The following is a 22,984-nucleotide window of genomic DNA, read 5'->3' on the forward strand; positions in this document are numbered from 1 at the left end:
ATTATAAAAACCGGATATTATGATTGATTTAATAATAATACAGTATATAATAACACTTATTTATTTTATGTTAATGATAAAATTAAATTAAACACGGGATGTTGTTATCTTCAAGACTCACTACTAAGGACCTGTTCATATTTAGTGAACTGAGCTGAAGTGAACTGAACTGAACTGATTGGAGATGAACTGAACTGAACTGAATTGAACTGAACTGATTGGAACTGAACTGAACTGAACTGAACTAAGCTGAAATGAATATTTTATGAGAGAGGGAAATTAAGAGCTGAGCTGAACTGAACTGAACTGAACTGATTGGAGCTGAACTGAACTGAACTGAACTGAACTGATTGGAGCTGAATCGAACTGAACTGAACTGAACTGAAAATAAGTAAATATGAACAGGCCCTAACACTAGCAGGATAGCTTGTTAGATTAAGACAAGTAATAGGTAGTGTGTGGAGTAAGCCATGCAAAGAAGTGTGTAGAGTAAGCCAAGTAGTGTTTTGGTTGCTTTTGTAGTAGTGTGCTTTGTACACTTTGTAGTTGACTTAGCTTGTAGAATAAGTCAAGCTTGGTAGTGTGTTATAAAAGCTACAACATACTATTTGTATAAGTAACACAAGTAGAAGTGTGTGGTAGTAGTAGAACATTACTTACTCTAAGGTTTTGAGTGAAAACATAAGAGAGTGAGTAGTAGTAGCTTGAGAGTACAAATACTAGAGAGCTTGTGAGCTCATTAAGAGTGTTTGTAATTGTGGTTTTGTAGCTCAAATTCAATAGTAAGATTGTCTTTGAGTAGGGTAACAAAGTTACCCATAATTGCTTGTGTTGTTTTATTGTTCTTTGGCATTGTTGTTAATTTCTTGCTTGTTTTTCGATCCCAAATTGCTAACATATGTAAATAATACAAAAGTCAAATTGATTCATTAAAAAAAAAGCCAAAACGGAGGGAGTATTCCTTTGTATAATTAATTTCGACAAGCACGTTTTTTGTAATTGTAAATACTAACCATTGGTTTTATTTTGAAAGGAAGAAAAACATGACAGATTTCTTAGAGTGGGGATTAGGGCCTGCAGGTACTCATCTACCTGTCTTGCAAGCAAGTTTGAACCTCTACAACGAGCTTCGTAAGCTCGGGTTCACGATCTTCCTCTTAACAGGCAGACCAGAATGGATTAGGAATTCGAGTGTAACAAATTTAATGGATGCTGGATACATTGGTTGGGAAAGATTGATTTTAAGGTATTTATATACACTTAACCATTTGTAACAAATTTCTCGGGTTTAGTTTTGAGGTATACTAACCATTTGTGTTTGATCATGTAATGTTGTAGGCAGCCTTCTGATAAAGGCAAAAGGGCAATCGATTACAAATCTGAAAACAGAACGAAATTAGAAGATGAAGGTTATAGAATTCATGGCAATTCTGGAGATCAATGGAGTGACTTGCTTGGATGTGCTATTGCACAACGATCTTTTAAATACCCTAATCCAATGTACTACATTCCATAATCATTAATTATTAGATAATTATTCATCATATGTAACCATGATGTAGTCACATCTTAAGGCACACATACAATATTACTCTGTACTACATACATGGGCTACATAAAATTTTACACCTTTTAAGTTTTTATTTATGTATGGTCGAAGTTAATGATTTTATGTAGCCATTGATGCATGGTTGATATAATTTAATGGAGTATAAAACATATTCCTGAGCCTCAACCATTAACTTAAACTTTTGGTTGAGTGGTTCACTAACATGGTATCAGAGCCAGCGTGACACAAAGGTCACGGGTTCGAATCTCATCCACCCCCACTTTCAAGTGGAATATTAAGCGCTGGGTATGAGGAGGGCCCATGCTGCATCCACACTTCTAGCCCAAACGGGCTCTCGTGTGAGGGGGCGTGATGGAGTATAAAACATATTCCTGGGTCTCAACCATTAGCTTAAGTTTTTTGTTGAGTTGGTCCTTTAACATAGTATCGGAGCCAACGTGACATAGAGGTCACGGGTTCAAATCTCATCCAACCCCCACTTTCAAGTGGAATATTAAGCGCTGGGTATGAGGAGGGCCCATGCTGCATCCACACTTCTAGCCCAAACGGGCTCTCGTGTGAGGGGGCGTGATGGAGTATAAAACATATTCCTGGGCCTCAACCATTAGCTTAAGCTTTTGGTTGAGTTGAATTGGTCCTTTAACATAATTAATTGTATTAACTGATTCAACTAGATATATAGTTATATTACATACATACTTTGACTAACTATACTCTTGAAAGTATCTACTCCTGTATGTAATTTACAATTAATGTTGAAAACATGGAACAACTCTTTTAAAAAAATAATTTAAGCAACTTTTTAAAATTAGCTTGATGAACTTTAATAAGATGGTTAATCCATTTTTTATTTCCTGATCAAATATTAAAAAATAAGTGATTGTATAGTCTAACCATCTACTACGTAATTGGATAGCTACCAAAGGCTATAATTCGATTAATGATCATTTTATCAAATGAAGTCCAAAAGCTATAGTTGATTTTACCTTTACACAATAGCATGATACTCCCAAAAATCTCAATCTCAATGAGGAAGAATAAAGTCGAGCAAAATCCAATGAATAATGAATATATACTCATTACTGTCAATTTAAAATACAATTTTTTTAGTTAAGCTAGAACAATAATGAATGATTAATTTAGTAATTGCATTAAGATCATGTTCTTTTCAACAGATTTATGTTAATTAAACTGAACTGAAATTAATTTTATTGAACTGAACTTAGTATTGCTAAATTGAACAAATTTTATTTTTACCGATTCTCTATTATATTTCTCTTTCAAAGTTACTGATTTTTATTGAACTGAACTTATTTTTGTTGAATTGCACTTGTTATTACTAGATATCGTTTTTTTAAAGTTAAATAGATGAAGGCCTAAGTTACTACTATTACATAAAATTTTTACGAAAAACAATAAAAATAAAAATATAAAAATATAAAAATTAATGTTGCAATAACTAAAGAATGTTAGCAACTACTCCGTATTATCTACTCATAGGCGTATAGCATTGTACTTCTCCTAAAAAATCAATCATTTAAGAATATCCATAAATTGCCAAAATAACTGAATAAAAAGTATTACACCATAAAATAAGAACAAGGGTCAATAAACTATTTGTCCACATTCTTTCCAATCTCACTTCAAAACCTCTAAATCAGTCTCTAAATTTTTCCGTCTCAAGTTTACCGGCCATGTCTTCACCGGAAAACCACCTTTCTTTCTCTCTCCTTCTCATTTTCTCTCTCCTCACTCTCACATTTTCCCAGTCCCTCTCCTCGGAAAACCACCTTCTCCTACCCAGCAACCGGAAATTCGGCCAAGACGACCAACTCTTCTGCGAAAGCTGGCGGTTTTCCGTCGAAACTAACGACGCCGGTATTTGGTACACCATTCCAACCCGATGCTTTGACTTCGTGAAAAACTATGTTACCAGTGACCGTTGTCGGACTCCGAAGTTGTCGCCGGAGATGAGTTGGCATTCGCGAAGTCTGTTGATGTTTCCGGCGATGGGAAGGATGCTTGGATTTTCGATGTTGATGAAACTCTTCTCTTCAATTTGCCTTATTATGAGGATCATGGATATGGGTGAGATTTTCTGTTTTTAATTTTGCAATTAAATTGATTATTCTGTTTTAATTGATTCAAATTTGGTATATATTGGTTATGACTGTTATTGTTGGTTATTTTGTCATTAATATTGTTGGAAATAAAGAAAGGAAATTCAAAGGTTCAGATATGGGCGCCCGATCGACCGAGCGAGACCTGCCGATCGGGCGCGAGTAGAATCGTAAAATTCTGGAGTTCTGCCGCCTATCGGGCAAGCTCCGCCCGATCGAGCGCCCGACCTGGCGCCCGATCGGGCGAGACCCGCCCGACCGGGCGCGAGAAGACGTTTGGAAAAAAGGGAGTGTCCGCCCGATCGGGCGAGCTCCGCCCGATCGGGCGCGTGTTTGTCCATTGGACTCCAACGGTTCCCTTGGATTCCTCTTCTTGTTTGATTTCTTGTAACCCCCCATTTAAGAGGTTGATTATGGTGTTTTTAAAGACCATAATATTTCTGATTTTCTCTTCTTTGTTCATAGAAGATTCCTCCATGAGCTTTCATCTTCTTTATTCATCTCTATAAATTGGAGGATGTTTTCTGATTTTTACATACACAAGAAATACATATCAAACACAAGCTTGCTTAAACACATACTCTATATTGGGCATAAGTTACTTGGCTCCAACCTTCCACCCAAAAGTGCCTTTGTGTGGAAGTGGTGTGTTAACCTTAGGGAACGTGCCGGCGAATACAATAGTTCACCCCGATTGCGCCGGAATTTCGTTTTCAAGTCAGTGATTTGCATCACGACATACCGTACTCTTTCATTGTCACGAGATCATTTTTTCGATCTCCTTATTTTAGAATATAGCCTTGAAAATACTTCTTATATTACAACAAATATTAGTAATTTTTATGAAGATAACAGCAAATTTATTGATTATCTGTTTATATGCATATGATTATAGCTCAATACATTTTATTAGATGATGTTAGGAATTGGTGTGAAGAAGAAATTACCACATTTTTTTGTTTGTTTATGGAGAAATTGTACTAAATTAGACTAAGTTATGCTAGTTTTGGAGATTCTGATGCTGGATTTTGATATTGGGAATGTCATAAATGAAATTGGGCATGAAATTGTTATGTTTTGTGGACTTGTGGTTAGAGGTTTTGATCAAGTGTTTGATTTGATGGCGAATCTAGTGTTCGAGAGAGGGTTATATTTGAAAGTTCATAGGATCAATGTATCCGTTTTTATGCTGATGGGAGTTGTATATTGATAGTTAAGTCTATCACAGATTCATAGCAATGTGCAATGTATGTGTCTTCTTCAATTCTTCTTTTGCTCCTTATTTTATTTGTATTAATTAATTAATTAATAATACTGGAATTTATTGTTTTTATAGTACTATATGCTAATCACTCCATTGAATTTTTATTTGTCAGTAGTAGATTAATTTTTTTTATTTGTCAGTAGTAGATTAATTAATATCAATCAAATTTGTTAAGTGTTAGTTTTTCGGACCCTATTTTTTTGTTGTTGTATGTGATCATGAGTGAATGGTTGATTACTGTGATAAATATTATGAATGAAATCTTATTTGTTTTTGTTAGTTTGTGTATGAATTTTTTGTAGTTAGAAAAACTCTCAACTCCAGTGAGAAAAGTTCTTCCCTTTTGTCTTTCTCTTTTGCTCCTCTCTTTTAGTCCCCTAAATTAGCTGGAAGTATTATACAGGGTACTTTTTATGATTTAATTGTGGCTCCGGCGATGCTCCTGATTATCATAAGTTTATGAGTTTGATCAGAATAATGTTTTTAATTAACCAAAAGTAATTTAAATAGGTTAATGTCATCTTAAATTAGATTATAGATTATTGTGCAATTTTTAGGAGAATTTTAAGTAGGGAGGTTTTACATATACGTAGATGTTCTAAGTGAAATAAGAATTATTAGGCGCTTGGAATGGGGGTAATAGATTAAGGGGTAATAAAAGTCAAAATAGGTAAATTAGAGTAAACATAGGAGAGAGGGAGCTTGTGAAGATGTGATTAAAAGAACCTTTATGTAGTGGTGGATTGGTGATAGGTGAAGAAAGAGAACTATTACCCTCATTTAGGGGGTAATAGGTTGCACTAGGGGGAGGTGGGTAATATTACCCTCATTTTGAGGGTAATGATTCCTCCACCTCCCTATTTATTATGTCACTACAACCCCAATTCATGACATTGTGCCCATACAATAATACCTCTAATCAACTATAATTTACTTAGTTTGACTTTTATTGTCCCCTAATCTATTACCCTCATTCCAAGCGCCCCCTAAAATGACTTACTAAAGGAGAAATAAACTTTCATCTAAAATGTGGATTGCAACAAATGTAAATAGCATAAAAGTTGGACAAATGTAATTAGCACAAACAAAAAAATACTCGCACACATTAACATGAATGAAACTTTTAAGCTACACAACAATAATAATTTACCTCCAACTGATCAAAGGGTTACTAATATAGAATTACAAAAATTGTCTAATAATAAATAGGAATCGATAGATGACCAAATTTATTCCACATGGCAAAAGTAAGTGTAATCAGTTACCTAAATTAAACACATTTAAACAATGTTATTTAGTTCAATTATTCAATTCAATCCAACAAATTAGCTAGCTAGAAACTAATGATTTGTGGTGGTTTCAGTGGTGGTTTTGTGGAGTTGTGTGGTTCTGGTTTCGTGGGTGGTGGCTTTGGGTGGCAGTTTTGTGGCGGTTCTGTGTTTAATTGTGGTAGTTTTTTGGGTTGGATTAATCATTTCCTCCCCTCTCACTACTAATTACATGCCCTTATTTTTCAATTATTTGTGTGTAAAAAAATATAAACAAAATTACATGCCCTTATTTTTCAATAATCATGTTTAAGATTTTTTACCTTGGGTTCTGCATTGCACACACCCCATTTGTGCAGATAATCGTTGACAAAGGAAGTATGAAAGTAATGGATTCATCCAAAATTTCTATGAGCACAACTACTGAAGAAGCTAAACAGGATTTAATCAGTAATCTGCCAGCTATCGCGACAGATAAAATTCTGAAACACTTGCCTATCAAGATGGCAGCCAAGATGAGCGTGCTATCAAGAAAATGGAGAGATAATTGGCTGTCTCAAAAACACCTTGTCTTGGACAAAACTTTCTGGGAAAGAGATAATCATGGCATCAGCAAAACTTTCTGGGAAATAGATAAGCGAGAAGATAAGTATGGCATCATCAGCAGTATACTCTTCCATCACAATGGAAATATACATGAATTCCATCTTTTTCTTCCACAAATGACCCGTATTAAAAGCATTCATCTCAGTCAATGGTTATCGTTTCTTTCCAAGACTAATACCGAAAAACTAGCTCTTATAAATTCTAAGTCTACCTACATCATGCCCATTTCTTCTCATATATACTTATGCAAAGAGTTGCTCAAATTGAGACTCGAGCATTTAGCTCTGAATCCTCCTCCTCGTTACTTCAATGGTTTTATGAAACTTCAGAGTCTTGAACTATACAATATTACATTCAAGAATAGTTCTATGATTGCGAGTTTGATTGCAGGTTGTCCAAGGCTGATAGTTTTAAAACTCCTTTGTTGTAGCTTTAACTTGGATCACCTTACTATTGATCTACCTAGTCTTGAAAGCCTAGTTATTTCTGTAAAGAGGTTAGGATGTCTTTGTTTCAAAAGCATTGTAAGTCTTAATAACATCTCATTGTGTTTAGACAAAAGACCTGAAAGTCATCCAACAGTACTCAACTCGATTAGGGATCTTGCAACTTCATGTCAACTTCAATACCTTCATTTTGGGGGCCATTTGTGTGAGGTACAATCTTATTGCTTTTTATTTTATTTATTTGATATATAAAACTTGTTCTTTAATTTGCTATAAATTGTTAGTTCCATCATTCATATTCAATCTCGTCTCTTTTTGGATGGCTTGGTTGTGCAAGCATTTGGCTGCAGGTGGTGTAACAAAATCGCTTCCTCTATCATTCAACTACCTCAGTAAGCTTTGTTTGACAACAATTAAAATCAATCGCGTAAATGTGTATCATTTTGCTATTGGCATGGTGAAGAGTTGTCCTCGCATCAAGGATTTAGAAATTTTAGTGAGTATATCCAAATTAAAAAAAAAAAAAAAAATAGCAATTAATATTCAAAACTATTTTGTTGATCTGTGCTAATTAATATATCAAAAGACTTCCATTTGATTGTGTTTATTTTATACTTCAGATTCGTAATGAAGGCAAAGCTGTTATTCAGCATGAAATTGATTTCGATTACAGGATTGACAGCTACAAATTAGGCCACCTTACGAAGGTGGAATTTACAGGCATAACAGGAACAATTGCAGAGCTGAAATTCATTGAGTACTTGCTTGCTGTCTCAGAAGTGTTAGAACTTTTTCTCTTTAAGTGCAATAATCTTGATGCCACTTCAGAGCTAAAGCTGTCAAGAGATCTGTTGCGACTCCGAAGAGCATCAACAAAGGCTCAACTTATTTGTATGGAGCAGCATAGGATCTAAAAATGTAGTTTTGAGTTCTCAGTATTGTTGGTAGCTTATTAAGTAATGTTATATCCTTTTATGGAAGATAAACCTATTTGTTCTCAGCTTAAGTACCCGAACATTTGTTCTTTTCGAGTATGGAAATTTGATGCAGTTTAGAGCTAAAGATGTCAAGAGATTTGTTCAGGTTCCAAAAAGTTATATATTTGTTTGGATTGTCTGCAAATGCTTTGACTGAGATGAGAAATAATATTAACATGTACTGATATATTATTAAGATTTGAAAAAATACTGCAGAATGAAATTCCATTACAGTATAAATGCCATCTTACTAATGCCAATATTTACCTTAGAATGCAAAGTTTCCTGTGAATCAAATGACAAACCTATTAAACTAAGCAAGATTAATAAATTAACCTTAATTAAGCCTATATATACATATATGATTTGATATTCACACTGCTGCAGGCCTTCCGTCTTTTCTCGGGTCACTTACACCAGTAAGTTTACCAAAGTATGTGTTACCAATAAAATTCTTTCCTGTTTTCCGGCCTAGATCAACTGAACTTTCGAATGTCTGAACAATAAGTTGACAGATTGCTCCAATTTCGATAGCCTTTAGCTGGTGACCTCTCTTCTCCAAGAAAATCCTCGGTCCTTTGGAGAGTTCAATGTGCTCCCCGTCAATCACAGTCACATTCTCATATAAGACTTCATTTGGAATTAGCTGCAGAACATCAATTTTCAGGTTGATCATTATAATTCAGCAAAAAGATTATGTTTTGGATTTTATCAGCTATTTGAAATTAATTCTGAATTCTGATAGTCTTTCAGATGAATTATATGACAGCAAATAAAACGAGAAAAGTAAAAACCTTATGGTAGACTCGTGCTCTTTGGACAGAGGTAAGAGGATCCATTCCCAGAACAAAATGGTTTAAGAAAACCTGGGTTACTGCTGGAATTATGTTCATCCCACCACTACCACCTATAACTCCGGCCAATTGATCATCCTGTCAATTAACCAAACAAGAAACATGATCAAAATTCGCAAAAGAAAAGAAGGTTGAAGATATTAATACAATGCTGTTCGTTTATCTTAGCTTAAGAATGATAAGGGGAGTCATCGAAGACAAGGGTCTTTTCCCTGGTTGTATGAAATTTGCAGGATCAGGAGGAAGACTGTCAGGACTTGCTTCTGCAGGAGTTGAAAAATCACCCATCTCATCGTTTAACACGATCCCAGTAGAAGGGGATAATACCCCTCCTCCAAATGGATAGTTAACTGTTGTTGTCACTGACACTGCGTTCCTCTCAGCATCAACGATGCAGAAATGACTCGTTCCATGATCTTGTAGCTGACTCCACCTACATAATTCAAGCATACATTTAAACTTTAAGACCATCCCAGTTTTTTTTTTTTTTTCCTTTTTCCTTCAGGTAGTTAAGATATCCTGCCTTTAAATACCTGCTCATGTAATATTCAGGAGGGAAAGTTGTGTTATCGTATATCTTATGCCAAATTCCCTCTGCAAAAGATGTGGAAGTCATGTCTGATGTATATTTAGTGATGTTAACAAAAGCAGGATCACCCAAGTTCATTCGGACTGCAAACATATGCTTCATTGCCTCGATCAGTCTGTGTAAGCCTAAAGGCCCTTCAATTGCATTAGGGCTCCCATAGTTGCTTAGTATGTTTAATACTTTAATATCTGTTATACACCAGAAAATGAAAAGAGGATTCCTTTCAAGCAATACTATCAAATATACAAATAAGCTGATTCTAGCAGTAGACATGATTTTTACAGATGTTTGATCTAATGCAATAAGATACCAGAGTACTTAAGATCGAAAAAGATACAATAAGCATCGGCTAATTGCATGATATCAAAGCTGCAATATCTGAAACCTCACTAACAGTTCAAAGTATCGTAGATTGGTAAGAGAGTGTTTCTAGAAGACAATTTTAAAGCACGTTTTTCATGCATCAACCAGCAGTAGCTAAAAGCACTTACCAGGGTCATTCCCAGGGTACCGCTTGAAGGAGGTGGCATTCCGAGTATTTTAAACCCCATTACATCAGCTAAGCATTCGTTACCTTCACTTTGTGATTCCTAAGATCATCCTCTGTCACCTCTCTCACATCCTTCACTAACTTCTTACCAACGAGCCATTGTACAAGGCTTGTGGCCCTTGTTCTGCTATTGCCTTTAAGCTTTTTGCAAGCTTAAGATTGTAGCATACATCGTTTGTCTTCAAGAGCTTCTCGTTTGGTGCAAACACTTGCCTTAAGCCAGGATCAGCCCTGATTTTATCCTCATGTTCTAATAGGTTCTTTTCTAAATAAGGAAAAACTTCAAACCCATTTTCAGCAAACTGTATAGAGGGTTCGAATAGTGTTTTCCATGAAAGCCGGCCAAACTTCTTCCATGCTTCATGGAGCCCAGCCAACTCACCAGGTACTCCCATCGATAAGGGGCCTGAAAGCTTCGCCTCATGATTACTGTCGTACATGTTCTGTTTTTGTTAACAAAAACCAATATACTGTCAGTACTGAGTAACAACACAGGGACCAAAACCTTTGTTACGTAGAATATGTACTACTCTCTCTAGTCCTATATGATAGACCGACCAAATGTTTAAGGGTTGCTAAGGATCTTACTCAACCAGCACCTCTCACAGATTAAATCAGCTTAATGCTTGAGAGTAGAGATGGGAGGTAAGGGAATCCCCCTACTCTCAAGCAAGTGTAGTTGGTGGGGCGGCTTTAAATTGTGACTTCAAAGTCACACTGTGAGTTCCCCACCAACTTCATGAAGCTCCTTTGATGCTTGGCTAAGTGGGCCCAACTGCACAGGTCAACGCTTGAGAGTAGAGAAGAAAACTAAAACTTGTGACTCTATCACGTAGTGAGTTCTCCACCAATCATGCTTGGTTAATGATACATTCGAGATTTGATGCAAACAGAACATACCTCTTTCAAAAAGCAGTAAAGAACAATCAAGATTATTAAATTAATTCCAATATAAATGTATAAAACTACCAAACTACTAATCAAAATCAAGCAATTAGATAAAACAGTAGCAAGAAGGAACCTCAAAAGCAGCTGAAGGAGCAGTTTCTCTCATATCAAAAGCCAGAGCTTCTGATGTTGTGGCAGACCTGACAACCATGAAAGCTCCTCCTCCTATCCCACTAGCCATGGGATTAACCACACCCACACACACCGCAGTTGCAACTGCAGCGTCCACAGCATGACCACCTAGTCGGAGCATCAATGCTCCCACCTCTGAACAACGTCGATCATCTGCTGCGACAATCCCATTCTTTGACTCCACAATCTCAGGTACATCAACCTGTGGTTTTCCATTGAACTTTTGTTCATTCTTTACCAACCAAGAAGTCTTTGTACTCCCAAAAGCAAGGCCTATAATAAGGCATTTGCAAAAGAGAAGGATTAAGTTTGTTGGAACTTTCATTTGATTGTGTCAACTTAGAAATAAAATTGCAATTCTTAAAGATTACTAGCATAATGCAATGTATTTATACTGATTAAAATCCATTGACAAAAAAGTCTAAGATTTCATGCTAATGATTTAGTGATGAGTACTGAAAAGTCACAAGAACTTCAAAGTCAATAAAATCAACACATTGACATGAAGTTACTTAGATCATACAAATTATTAAAACAAAGGGATAAAGGATAATGGTTGGTTATTACAAACGGTGGATGATATCTTGATTTTGACATTATCTTTATTATTGAAAAATTTAATATGAGTTATATTATTGATTATTTGATATGAATTAGAGTGATAGAAACAAGTTAATTACATAATTTGAGTATAATGCTTGATCAAAATTTCATGATTCTATAAATAACTACTCACGTAATATATTTATTTATTGAAGGAGTGTCCAATCTAAGATAACTTATGGAGTATAACTTCATAAGGACATAAGGTGGTGTTTAAAAGAGTACTTATGGAAAATTAGATGGTATTCTGAGATGTACTCCATCAGCTCTAAAGTGGGAAATTTGACTTTTCAAGGTCACATGTTTTTTTATTCCCCGTAATTTTTTAAGATAATACTAGCATACTATATTACTAATTTACTACCAGTATGTTACTCGTATTGTAGTATAATAAATACAAGTGTTTGGGTCCAATTGATCTAATTGGGCCTAGTCATTAAATAATCCAATATTCCAAGGTCAAGGCACAAGCCTCCAATCAAGCCAAGTCAGTCATGAGTCATTTGGTCCAAATTGCTATGGTTAGTCCATGATTATTTGGGGCCCAATTGCTCTCCTTTCTTTACATGCAAAGGTATAAAAGCCTTCAATTAATTCATTTATGATATACACAAAAGCCTCAAGCATTAAATCTCTTGCATAGCTTCCTCTCTAAAAACACTGTTTGACTTCGGCATCGGAGGGTTCTTCCTCGGATCCTCCCCCGGGGCCAGTTTACGTGTGTTTGCTGTGCAGGTAACCTTCGGCCCAGCATCCTTTGGACCGGACAAGTCTTCATCCACTTCATTGGACCTTCGGCAAGGTCCTATTGTTTTCATCCGAAACAATTTGGCGCCGTCTGTGGGGAAGATTTTCAAAAAATCTTTAATCCAATCAAAATCATCTTGCAATCATCTTAGTAGCAATGGCTAAGAATCGCAAGAACAAAAGACTAAGTCAAGGAGCGGGCGAAAGGCCTAAAACTCCTACACCATCACCTTCGCCGGACTAGAACTCTTCTAAGGGTGCTAGTTCGGGGGGAGGGTCATACCGGGAGGATTCCCTTTCTCCTGTAATTCACAACTCTCATCATAGACCGAGTCCCCCTCGGTCTAACAGAAGTCAGTCCGATCATAGGACTCAATCAGTGCCCCAAAGCCAACCTTTGACCATCCGCTCTCACTCTCACACTCAGCCGAGGACCCCTTTGACGGGGCCCAGCTCGGAAGAAGTGACGAGAGCGCTGGCGGTGCTTATGGAGGCAATGAGGGCACAAAATATGCCTCCACCTCGTGATCGAACTCCTCCGCATACCAGGCATCAGCGGAGGAAGCTCGACCAAGATGGAGGAAGCCTCCCTACTTCCAGGAGCTGGAAGAGTGGGAAGAGGATACTTGGAGGACTGAGAGAGAGAGGAAAAAGAACTCTCAATTTTTCAAAGGATCCTCTACCTCTCGGCCAGAAACGCATACGAGCAGCAGCTCAGCCTCTCGGCCGGAATCTTCCCACCGAGAGCGACCTGAGACTGTTCGCCGAAGCGTGCTCGACCGAATCGGCGGCAGGGAGCCGAGTGTGCACAACCGCCTCTCGTTCCCTGTAGCTGAGGCTCGAACTTCCCAGCCAGGGACGAAAACCACTCCTACCTCTCTAAGAAGGCGGAGCGCGGTCCCTTCGGCCAGGAACAAAGGCAAGGTCGTTATGCTACCCATCAGTTCTCCATTCGAGCAATGGATTCTGGAAGAGCATGTGCCCACGGTTAAAATACCGTCGCACATTACATATGATGGGACTTCAGATCTGAAGGACCATATCGCCTCCTACGAGGGGCACATGCATCTCTACCCAAGGTCCGAAGCGACCTGGTGCAAATATTTTCCCACCACTCTCAAGGGGGTCGCGCAAGCGTGGATCTCCAAGGGAGTAAAGGAAGGCTCTATAATGGGGTGGGACGACCTGTCCACCAAGTTTAAGAGCAAATTCTCCACGGCAAACCGCCGAGAGAAGACCACTGCTGAGCTCATGGGCCTGCAGCAAGGGGAGACCGAGAGTCTCCGAGACTACTTGACCCGTTTTAGCAACGAGTCATCCAGCGTTTCTCGACTGGAACAAGGGTTGGCAGTTTTTGCAATGCAAAACGGCCTTCAGCCTGGAAAGTTCCTAGACTTCATGGTCATGCACACCCCGCAGACCTTGGAGGAAGCTCTGAATGCCTCGGATAAATTCATCCGAGCCGAGGAGTGGAACAAAACAAAGTCCCAACCCCAATCCGAGAATGGGAAGCAAAAACAATCGTCTGAAGGCCAAGGCCAGAAGACGAAAGGAAAGGCGAAAGCCTTGGAACAATCTACGGCCAACGAGCCGAAGAAGGAAAAATCTGCCCCGTTAACAGGCAGATATGAGTCTTATACTCCGCTAGCCCTTCCGCGCGCTAAGATCTACAGCGTAACGAAGGAAGAGCAGAGTTATAGGAAGCCGAGACCACTCCCCGAGTGGTATCAGCGCAAAAATAAAAATCAGTGGTGTGAGTTCCACGAATCACCGGGACACAACACTGAAGAGTGTATCCAGCTGAAGGACCAGGTCGAAGATATGGTCCGGAAGGGGTACTTGAAAAAATACATCGCGGATCATCGCGAGAAAAAAGAGGCAGAGAAGTCCGAATAGGACTCTCGGCAGGAGCTGGACTTCCCCCGGAAAAACAGCAAAAACGCGGAGGGAAAATTCCCTCCAATTAATGTTATCTCGGGAGGAATATGTTCTCGGAGGGAACACAAACGACACCTTAGGGCTCTGACCCACCAGGTGAACAATGCTAGCATTCAGCCTCCTCAGTCGCCGGTGCTGAACATGACGTTCACAGCCGCCGACTGCCGGGGGGTAACGTTCCCTCATGAGGACCCGTTGGTGATTATCGCCACAGTGGCCAACCACGACGTCAGCAAGGTTCTTGTTGATGGCGGCAGCGGAGCAAACATCCCGTTCCGAAAGGCCTACAATCAAATTAAGTTGAAGCCCAAGCACCTCACGCCGGTACCCTACCCGGTATCCGGATTCAACGGGGCCTCAACTTATCCAGACGGGAAGGTAACACTTTCTGTCACCATCGGCTGCGAGGATGCAGCCAGGAACGTCATGACCGAATTCTTGGTCATCGATGCTCCTTCTGTGTACAACGTGATCATGGGGAGACCCATTATTCATGAGATCCAAGGGGTAGTCTCGACATATCATCAACTGATGATCTATGTCTCGGATGCCGGCTACCCCGAAAGGATCGAGGGCAGCCAAAAGGAGGCACGAAGGTGCAACTACCTCAAGTCGTCCACCAGTCGTACAAAAGAGGACGACGAGGACGAGGAGGAGAAAGATAATCAGTCGAGCGCGAAAAAGCCGAAGGGCCTAAGTGCTTCGGCTCAAGGAGACCTTGCCAAAGAAAAAGGACTAGGAAAAGAAAAGGCTAGCTCATCATCTGAGCCGAAAGACTCAGAGAGCCAGCCGAAAAGAAAAAATCTGGAACTCCTGCTGACATAGACAGCAGACCAGAAAATGAGGAGTCCAGCCTCACGGCGATGGAGCTGAACCATCAGACCGAAACGGTCGAGTTGACCGAAGGAGACGCTGAAAAATGCGTTACAATCGGATTGGACCTTGATCCGGAAGTCCGCGTTGAACTCATCAAACTCATTCGGGATAACCGAGATGTGTTTGCTTTCTCGGCAGCTGACATGCCTGGGATAAGTCCAGACCTCATCTCCCATAAGCTAATGTCGACCCCACGTGTCGACCAGTTAAGCAAAAGAAGCGGAACTACTCTGCAAATAAGAACCGAGACATCGCAGCCGAGGTCAAAAAGTTTTTATCCCTTGCCGAGGATCAATCAGCTAGTTGACTTCACGGACCTAAATAAGGCGTGTCCAAAGGATTTTTATCCCTTGCCGAGGATCGATCAGCTAGTTGACTCGACAAGTGGCCACGCCTTGCTTAGTTTCATGGACGCATTTTCTGGGTATCATCAGATCTTCATGCACCACGACGACCGAGCAAAAACGGCATTCGTTACGAACGCCGGGGTGTATAATAAAAAAAATGATGCCCTTCGGATTGAAAAATACGGGGGCCACATATCAAAGATTAGTGGATCAAGTTTTTGCCGAGCAGAAAGGCCGAAACATGGAAGTCTATGTTGACGATTCGATCGTCAAGAGCAAAAAGGATGAAGACCATGTTAAGGACCTGGCAGAAACTTTCGCCACCCTAAGAAAGCACCAGATAAAGCTGAATCCGAAGAAGTGTGTCTTCGGCGTGAAGTCAGGGAAATTCCTTGGGTTCATGGTCAGCAAAAGAGGGATTGATGCCAATCCCGCCAAAGTGCAGGCAATACTCGATCTTCCCGAGCCGAAAACAAAGAGGGATGTTCAGCGGCTCACCGGAAGAATGGCAGCCCTCTCGAGGTTCATCTCCAGGGCCTCGGATAAGGGGTTACCTTTCTTCAAAGCTCTGAAACTCCCAAAAACAAAAGAGCTCGTCTGGGAAGACGAGCAAAAAGAAGCCTTCAAGCAGCTTCGGGAGCACCTAGCTCAACTCCCAACGCTGGCTAGCCCAATGGAGGGAGAATCCCTGTACTTATACGTGGCTGTCAGCCCAGCCACCATCAGTGCAGTGCTGCTGAGGGAGGAAAATAAGGTTCAGCAACCGATCTACTTCGTCAGTCACACCCTGACAGATGCTGAGACCCGCTACCCCTTACTTGAAAAAGTTTCTTATGCAGTGGTGGTAGCCGCTCGGAAGTTAAGACCCTATTTTGATTGTCATCAGATAGTGGTTTTTATAGATCAGCCGCTGGAAAAGGTTCTCGGCAAGGTTGAAAAATCTGGTAGGCTGGCCAAATGGGCTTTTGAGCTCACAGAATTCAGCATCAGCTACCAGCCGAGAGCAGCCATAAAGGCTCAAGCTCTAGCAGATTTCCTGGCCAAATGCTCATACCAGGAAACGCTGGATGACGAAAAGAAAACCTGGACCGTGTTCACGGATGGATCCTCCACCGTTAACGGTTCGGGGGCAGGGGTGGTCATAACCTTTCCTGAAGGCAAAACCTTTGAGTACGCACTGAAATTTTCATTTAAAGCTTCGAATAACGAAGCCGAATATGAGGCGGCCATAGTCGGCCTAGAATTGTGCATCTCGCTGGAAGCCAAACACGTTCGTCTGAAGACAGACTCTCTGCTAGTTGTATATCAGATTGGTGGCAGCTACGAGGCCAAAGAGCCCTCAATGATTTCATACCTTGCCAAGATCAAGTCAGTTATTGTAAAGCTGAGAACTTTTGAGGTTCAGCTGATCCCCAGGGGTCAGAATGCTCAAGCCGATGCACTCTCCAAACTTGCTAGTTCAACTCTCACTGAGCTGAACTGATCTGTATATGTGGAGGTGCGCCGAGAAAGAAGTGTCGACGAAGCATCTGAAGTGTGTTGCGTTTATCAAGAGCCAAGCTAGATGGATCCTATCCTGGCTTTCAAGCTTCGGGGAGAAATTCCCGAAGACAGAATTTTAGCCTCCAAGTTTAAGCGAACGGGTTCAAGGTTCGTTGTCTTCAACGGGGAGCTGCTGAGGAAGTCCTTCTCAGCTCCATTGCTGAAATGCGTGGGACCGACGGATGCAGATTACATCCTTCGGGAAATCCACCTCGGCATCTGTGGAAACCACATTGGGGAAAGAACCTTGGCCCACAAAGCATTAAGGGCGGGGTACTATTGGCCCACCATGATCTCAGACGCTAAGGAACTAGTCAGAAAATGTGAAAAATGCCAAAAATTCGCACCAGTCATCCATCAGCCAGCCTAAGAGCTTCAGCCTGTGCTGAACCCACTTCCATTCGCCCAATGGGGACTGGATATCCTGGGCCCATTTCCGGATGCCGCATACCAGAAAAAATGCCTGATAGTCGGTGTCGACTATTTCAGTAAATGGATCGAGGCCGAAGCAGCCTCAAACATTACAGAACAGATTGTCAGAAAATTTATTTGGCAGAATATCATCACTCGTTTCGGCATCCCGAAAGTATTTGTCTTCGATCATGGGAGGCAGTTCGATAACTTGCCGCTGAAGCGGTATACTAATCAGTTCGGCATCAAACTGGCATATTCAGCGGTATGCCACCCGCAAAGTAATGGACAAGCCGAAGCTACAAATAAGCAGATCCTGAACGCCCTCAAAAAGAGGGTGGAAGATCAGAAGTTCAAGTGGCTGGAGGAGCTCCCAGGAACCCTTTGGTCCCTTCGGACAACCGAAAAAGAGGCAACAGGCTACTCACCCTTTGAATTGGTGTATGGCGCAGAAGCCGTTCTCCCCGTGGAGATCGGTACAGAAAGCCTGCGAGTGCACCACTTCTCGGCTGAGAATGAGGATCTTATGAGGGAATCCCTCGATTTTCTCGATGAGGTGAGAGACTCAGCTCGAGTCAAAATGGCTGCATACAAACAGAGAATCAGCAAATTTTACAACTGAAGAGTCCAAGCGAGGCCTCTCAAAATTGGAGACCTCGTCCTTCGGAATGCTGCTGCAGTGAAAAAAAACCGAATTCATGGGAAACTCTCAGCGGCCTGGGAGAGACCCTATGAAGTCTATGATGAGCTTCAACCAGGAACATATCGACTTCGGCAGTTGGATGGGACTGAGTTGAAAAATCACTAGAATGCTGATGTACTTAAAAAATATCATGCGTAAACCCTTCGGGGCAGAACAATCGTTGTAAGTACATTTTGAATTATTAATGAAAGGCCTCAGAGCCACTATTTTCTACAAACATTGGCAATATTTTCTCATGCTTTTCTTTATACTGTCTACTCTTTAAGGGTTTCCTTCGGCCCTGTCCAAAACCTTCGCCCTCAGAGCATCAGGTTTCGGATTGCCGATAAACTCGCCTTTTTAAGGAACTCTGGTCCTTCAGCTGGGGTAGAAACCTCAATAGGACTTGTTCTGCAAGGCAATGAGTCCATGGAAAAATCTGGGATGTTTCCTTAATTGAGCTCTGCATCCCAGATAGCCATTATTTGAAACACTGCCTTCAGTTGGCCCTGTGTTTGAGATATCCATTTTTAAGATAGACGAAAAATCAAGGGAAAAAGCAGAAAACATAAGAAAATAGACAAGGAAAATGCGAATAATCTCAGAAATCCGAAGAACAAGTCTTCAGATGTCTGGGAGGGTAAGAAGCACAAGTGCAGACTGCCTCAGCTGATACCTCTAAGTTGAAGCTTTGTACTTAGCAAAAAAAAAATGCAAGTTCAAAGCAAAGCAGTATGAGAGAAATGTCAAATGCATAAAAAACGAAATTATGCTCGTATAACGAGCTATAAAGTGTAAGTGTTCAAATAAACTAAAAGATTATATCGGCCGCCGCCCACAAGCGGAAAATAACAGCTGCCAAAATACGTACAGAAACAAAAATAAACTGTTTGTACATCAAGGCAAGCTGAAGCAAAAATAAGGCAAAAAGAGATTCAGAAAGCGGCAAGTCTAAAGTTAAGCACACGTTGATCCGCAAGACTTTGAAGACGACTGCCCGATTTCCTATGCTTCAGCCGGAGGATCAGGCTGGTCAGTTGTGTCTAGCCCCGGAGTAGTCTCGGTTCCAGCAGCAGAGGAGGCAGGTTGGCCCCTTGCCTGAGCGTCAGCGGCTCGCTGTTCAGCCTCCAACTCCTGCCGCTCAGCTTCCTCCTCGGCTTGTTCAGCCTGAAGGATTTCATGCTCAGCAGGAGTAGCATACAACATGTGCGGATCCTCGGGATCCTGAGCACAAAGCGCACATTTGGCCCAATTCAGCAAATGCTCAGCATGGAGAGCCAACCTCCGAGCCACCTTAAACCCATTTATGTAACCCATTTCGTATTCTTCTTAGGTATAGAGGCGGACTTAGAGCAAGGCTTCAGCATCAGCCAACTTCTTTAGACTCTCCTCCAAATCTTTTTTAGATTTTTCTAATTCTTCTGAGAGTTTGGATGAAGAAGTCTTCTGCTCCTTAAGCTCCAGCTGGACATTGGAAGTCTCGGCCTTGGCCTGGGTCAGCTGATCTTCCAGTTCCTTCAGCTTCTGATCCTGGCCCTCAGCAGCAGCTTGAGCAGTCGAAAGGTGAGCATCCCTGGCCTATTGAGCCTCTTCAGCAGCCATCCTTCTGGACTCAATACCTTCCAGCCTCTGCTCCATCTCTCGGACTTGACCAGCATCCTCGGCAGCGATTCGGCGAGAGATAGCCGCCCTGAAACTGGGGATGTCAAAAGCCTCCAACTCGTTGATGACACTCTCCCCGGCCATCAGAGTAGGAAAAACCTCAGTCTCCATGGCGTGGCAGAAGGTCTGAAGGGCCTCAGCAGCCTGCTTCTCATATCTCTCAGCCGCCGCCTGTCTCTCTTCAACAGCTTGCTGCTTCAGCTCTGCTAGCTTCACCTCCTCCTGGGCAATCTTAGCATCCTCATAGGCCCGCTCCAGCTTGTCTTGGAGGGTGTTAATCAGCTCTACTGTAAGAGTCTGATTGTGCACAATCTGTTTACAGGGGCACGTCAGTAAAAAGAGGGAGATGGAGAAGTGCTGAATAAAAAAAAAAACCCTAAACGGTTAAGTACCTGCATCAGCAAGCGCTGGTTGTCTCTTGCAGGGTCGGGGACCCTTCAGCTGGACTTTCCCATTCCAGCAGTGGCCTTCAGCGACCACACCCTGGCTCGGTCCACCTCCGACATACCAGTTAGGTTGCCGAAGTAACCTGCAGCCCCTTCACGGTTCTGGCCCCAAATTCGTTCCCAAACAGATTCTGGGACTGTGATGTGGGGGGCAGAGAAACCCAGATCTCCAGAGTTCAGCGTCTGGAAGGATGGGAAGGAAGAAGAGGGAGCCTCTTGAGCCTTCTCGGGCTTAGCATTTTCTTCCCCTTCGGCGGAGCCCAACTGGTCTCCACCAGGGTCAGCAGCAATTACCTTCTCTGCTTCTCCCCCAGATCAGGTTGACGAAGTAGAGCGTCAACCTCCCTATCAATATCATCTGAGAAACCTTCAGCGATCGGTTTCTCAAAGTCTTTAGCGGAGCGTCCCTGAACCCCCCCTTTCGGATCAGGAGTTCTTTGGTCCACCTCCATCTCTTGAGTTTCGGGAGGTGGAGGGGGGGTTTGAGGACGCGGAGCTTCCGGCGGAGGGGGAGCCCTCGGCGAGCGTCTACCTTCATCAGGCTCCCTTATTTGAATGGCCCCAGTAGGCCTCATCCCCGTCTGAAACTAACGAGGCCCCCAGCACGGCTAACCTCCTCCTCCTCTTCGCCAAGGGCTGCTCGTCCATTTCTTCAGATTCAGACGAAGATGGATCCTCAGGACGAGTAGGTGCTTTCCTTTCTCTCCTTCCACTCCCTTCCTCAGACTGCAGAAAGGGGGGGCAGCAAGGTGTGAGTAAAAAAAAAACAACAACAAAACAAACAAGTCAGGAGCCAAGGAGCTTACCGGAACCCTCGGCTGAGCTCCAGATGCAGAGGTATCTCTCTCGGCAGCACCAGACGTCCCTACACCTCTTTCCAAGGAGTCGATTGCTCGGGACACGTCCTCGGCTGTCTGAGCAGCCTATGCTTCCTCGGGTAATAAGGGCAATAAGGGCCTGAGGGGATCTCGCTTCTCCCACCAAGGCTTTTGCTTGGTGTAATCGGCGGCAGCCTCGATCTGAAGGCCCGTTTCGTGCAGATTCAACGGACGGTTCTTCGGAGCTGTGATCGCCGGAGCCCAATCTAAAATGACTCGTTCAGCGTTCACCCCAAGCCGATTGTAGTCAATACCCGAGGTAGCTTCACTCAGCTCTGAAAAGACAAGACGAAGGTTAGACTGAGGGAATAAGCATTAAAAATAGGCGGAAAATTAAACAAGGCAAAGTACTCGGCCCCAGCCGTAGATACTTACCATCCCTGTACTTTCGACTGAGGCCAACAACCGCCAACATCTTCTCTTGGAAGACGTAATGGTTATCTGGAAGCCATTTGGCCGGGATGAATCTCATTCGGCTAACTCCCCCAGGGTTATCCTGCTTCCCGAAGAAGCTGATTTGCTCGTAGCTGGGGTGACGAGCGACATCAGGGTCCTCGGGGCCTAGATCCTGCAATCCTTATCCGAAGAATCGTTCGGCCACATAGTCAAATATTGGGGGCGACTCTCTATTCGCCACCAGCCTGAGGACCCGTGTTGGCCGTACACGCTCTGGATGTTCTGCACTAGCTAATGCATCCTTCGGAAGCAATGCAAATTCGGCTCAACGGCAAAAAACCGGCACACCCAGAGATAAGTCATCACCCGCCGAATGCTGACAGGTGTTAATTGGCACAGGGAAATCCTGTACTTTATTAAAATATCCCTGACGAAGGGATCCAGAGGGAACCGAAGCCCATATTGTAATTGCCGAGTGTACACCCCTATGTATCCAGGAGGGGGACGGGGAATCCTGTCAGTTGGTGAGGGCATTCGGCACCAGTACCCATGCTCCTCAAAAATGCCGTAGTGCAACTCTATTTGCTCGGCAAACCGGTAGGCTTCGGCATTCCGAACCCACCAAAGAGTAAGGGGTATTTCTCACCATGGCGTGCTGAGCCCCGGCATCTTGCCATTCAGCATGCCCAGGGAGCAGGTCCCAAAGCACAGGGGGCAAATCCTCGGCCTTCCCAGCCCGGTCTCTCTGCTCAGGCTGCTCCGCCTCGCCGGCCCTGGTGTCCTGCTGGGGCAGCGCAACATTCAAAGGGACGGCCGAAATTCCCCTCTCTGGGTCTTCCCCGACTCGTTCCCCGTTCCAAATATCGGCGCGGTCACGGGGATCCCCAGCCTGGCCCCGTCGACCTGGTTGACGCCCTCTTCCTCGAGCCATAATCAAATTCGAAGAAGAAAAGTAGGAAAAAGAAGATTTTTCTCAAAAAGGCAAGAAAATCAAAAGAAACTCGAGGAAATTTACCTTCAAATAGGCCGAAATGCGCCGGTCAAGTCAGTGGGAGTGGCGGATTTGAGTGTCGAACTTGGATTCGGAGATATTGCGCTAAAGATTCAAAGCGAAAATGGGAGTTTCTGCGAG

General features: G+C 42.3%; 2 protein-coding genes and 1 pseudogene across 4 annotated transcripts; 2 read left to right on the plus strand and 1 right to left on the minus strand.

Annotated features, from left to right (window-relative positions):
• Positions 1–649: 649 nt before the first annotated feature.
• Positions 650–1,674, plus strand: LOC110697018 (acid phosphatase 1-like). Its single transcript, XM_021874351.1, has 2 exons — positions 650–1,246; positions 1,339–1,674. The coding sequence occupies exons 1-2, from the start codon at positions 1,044–1,046 to the stop codon at positions 1,514–1,516; spliced, it is 381 nt and encodes a 126-aa protein (XP_021730043.1). The 5' UTR covers positions 650–1,043; the 3' UTR covers positions 1,517–1,674.
• Positions 1,675–2,927: 1,253 nt separating this feature from the next.
• Positions 2,928–8,396, plus strand: LOC110697008 (putative FBD-associated F-box protein At1g55030). 3 transcript variants are annotated; one of them, XM_021874342.1, is made up of 4 exons: positions 2,928–3,658; positions 6,582–7,484; positions 7,612–7,770; positions 7,895–8,396. In XM_021874342.1, exons 2-4 carry the CDS (start codon positions 6,603–6,605, stop codon positions 8,186–8,188), a joined length of 1,335 nt encoding a protein of 444 aa, XP_021730034.1. In that variant the 5' UTR covers positions 2,928–3,658; positions 6,582–6,602; the 3' UTR covers positions 8,189–8,396. The 3 variants fall into 3 exon arrangements, with proteins under 3 accessions (XP_021730034.1, XP_021730033.1, XP_021730035.1); XM_021874343.1 differs by having other exon boundaries at positions 2,933–3,658; positions 7,384–7,484; XM_021874341.1 differs by having other exon boundaries at positions 2,928–7,484.
• Positions 8,397–8,417: 21 nt separating this feature from the next.
• Positions 8,418–11,774, minus strand: LOC110697009 (annotated as a pseudogene).
• Positions 11,775–22,984: the final 11,210 nt, after the last annotated feature.

Source organism: Chenopodium quinoa, unplaced genomic scaffold (assembly GCF_001683475.1).
Source record: "Chenopodium quinoa cultivar QQ74 unplaced genomic scaffold, ASM168347v1, whole genome shotgun sequence".
Classification (NCBI taxonomy): Eukaryota; Viridiplantae; Streptophyta; class Magnoliopsida; order Caryophyllales; family Amaranthaceae; genus Chenopodium; species Chenopodium quinoa.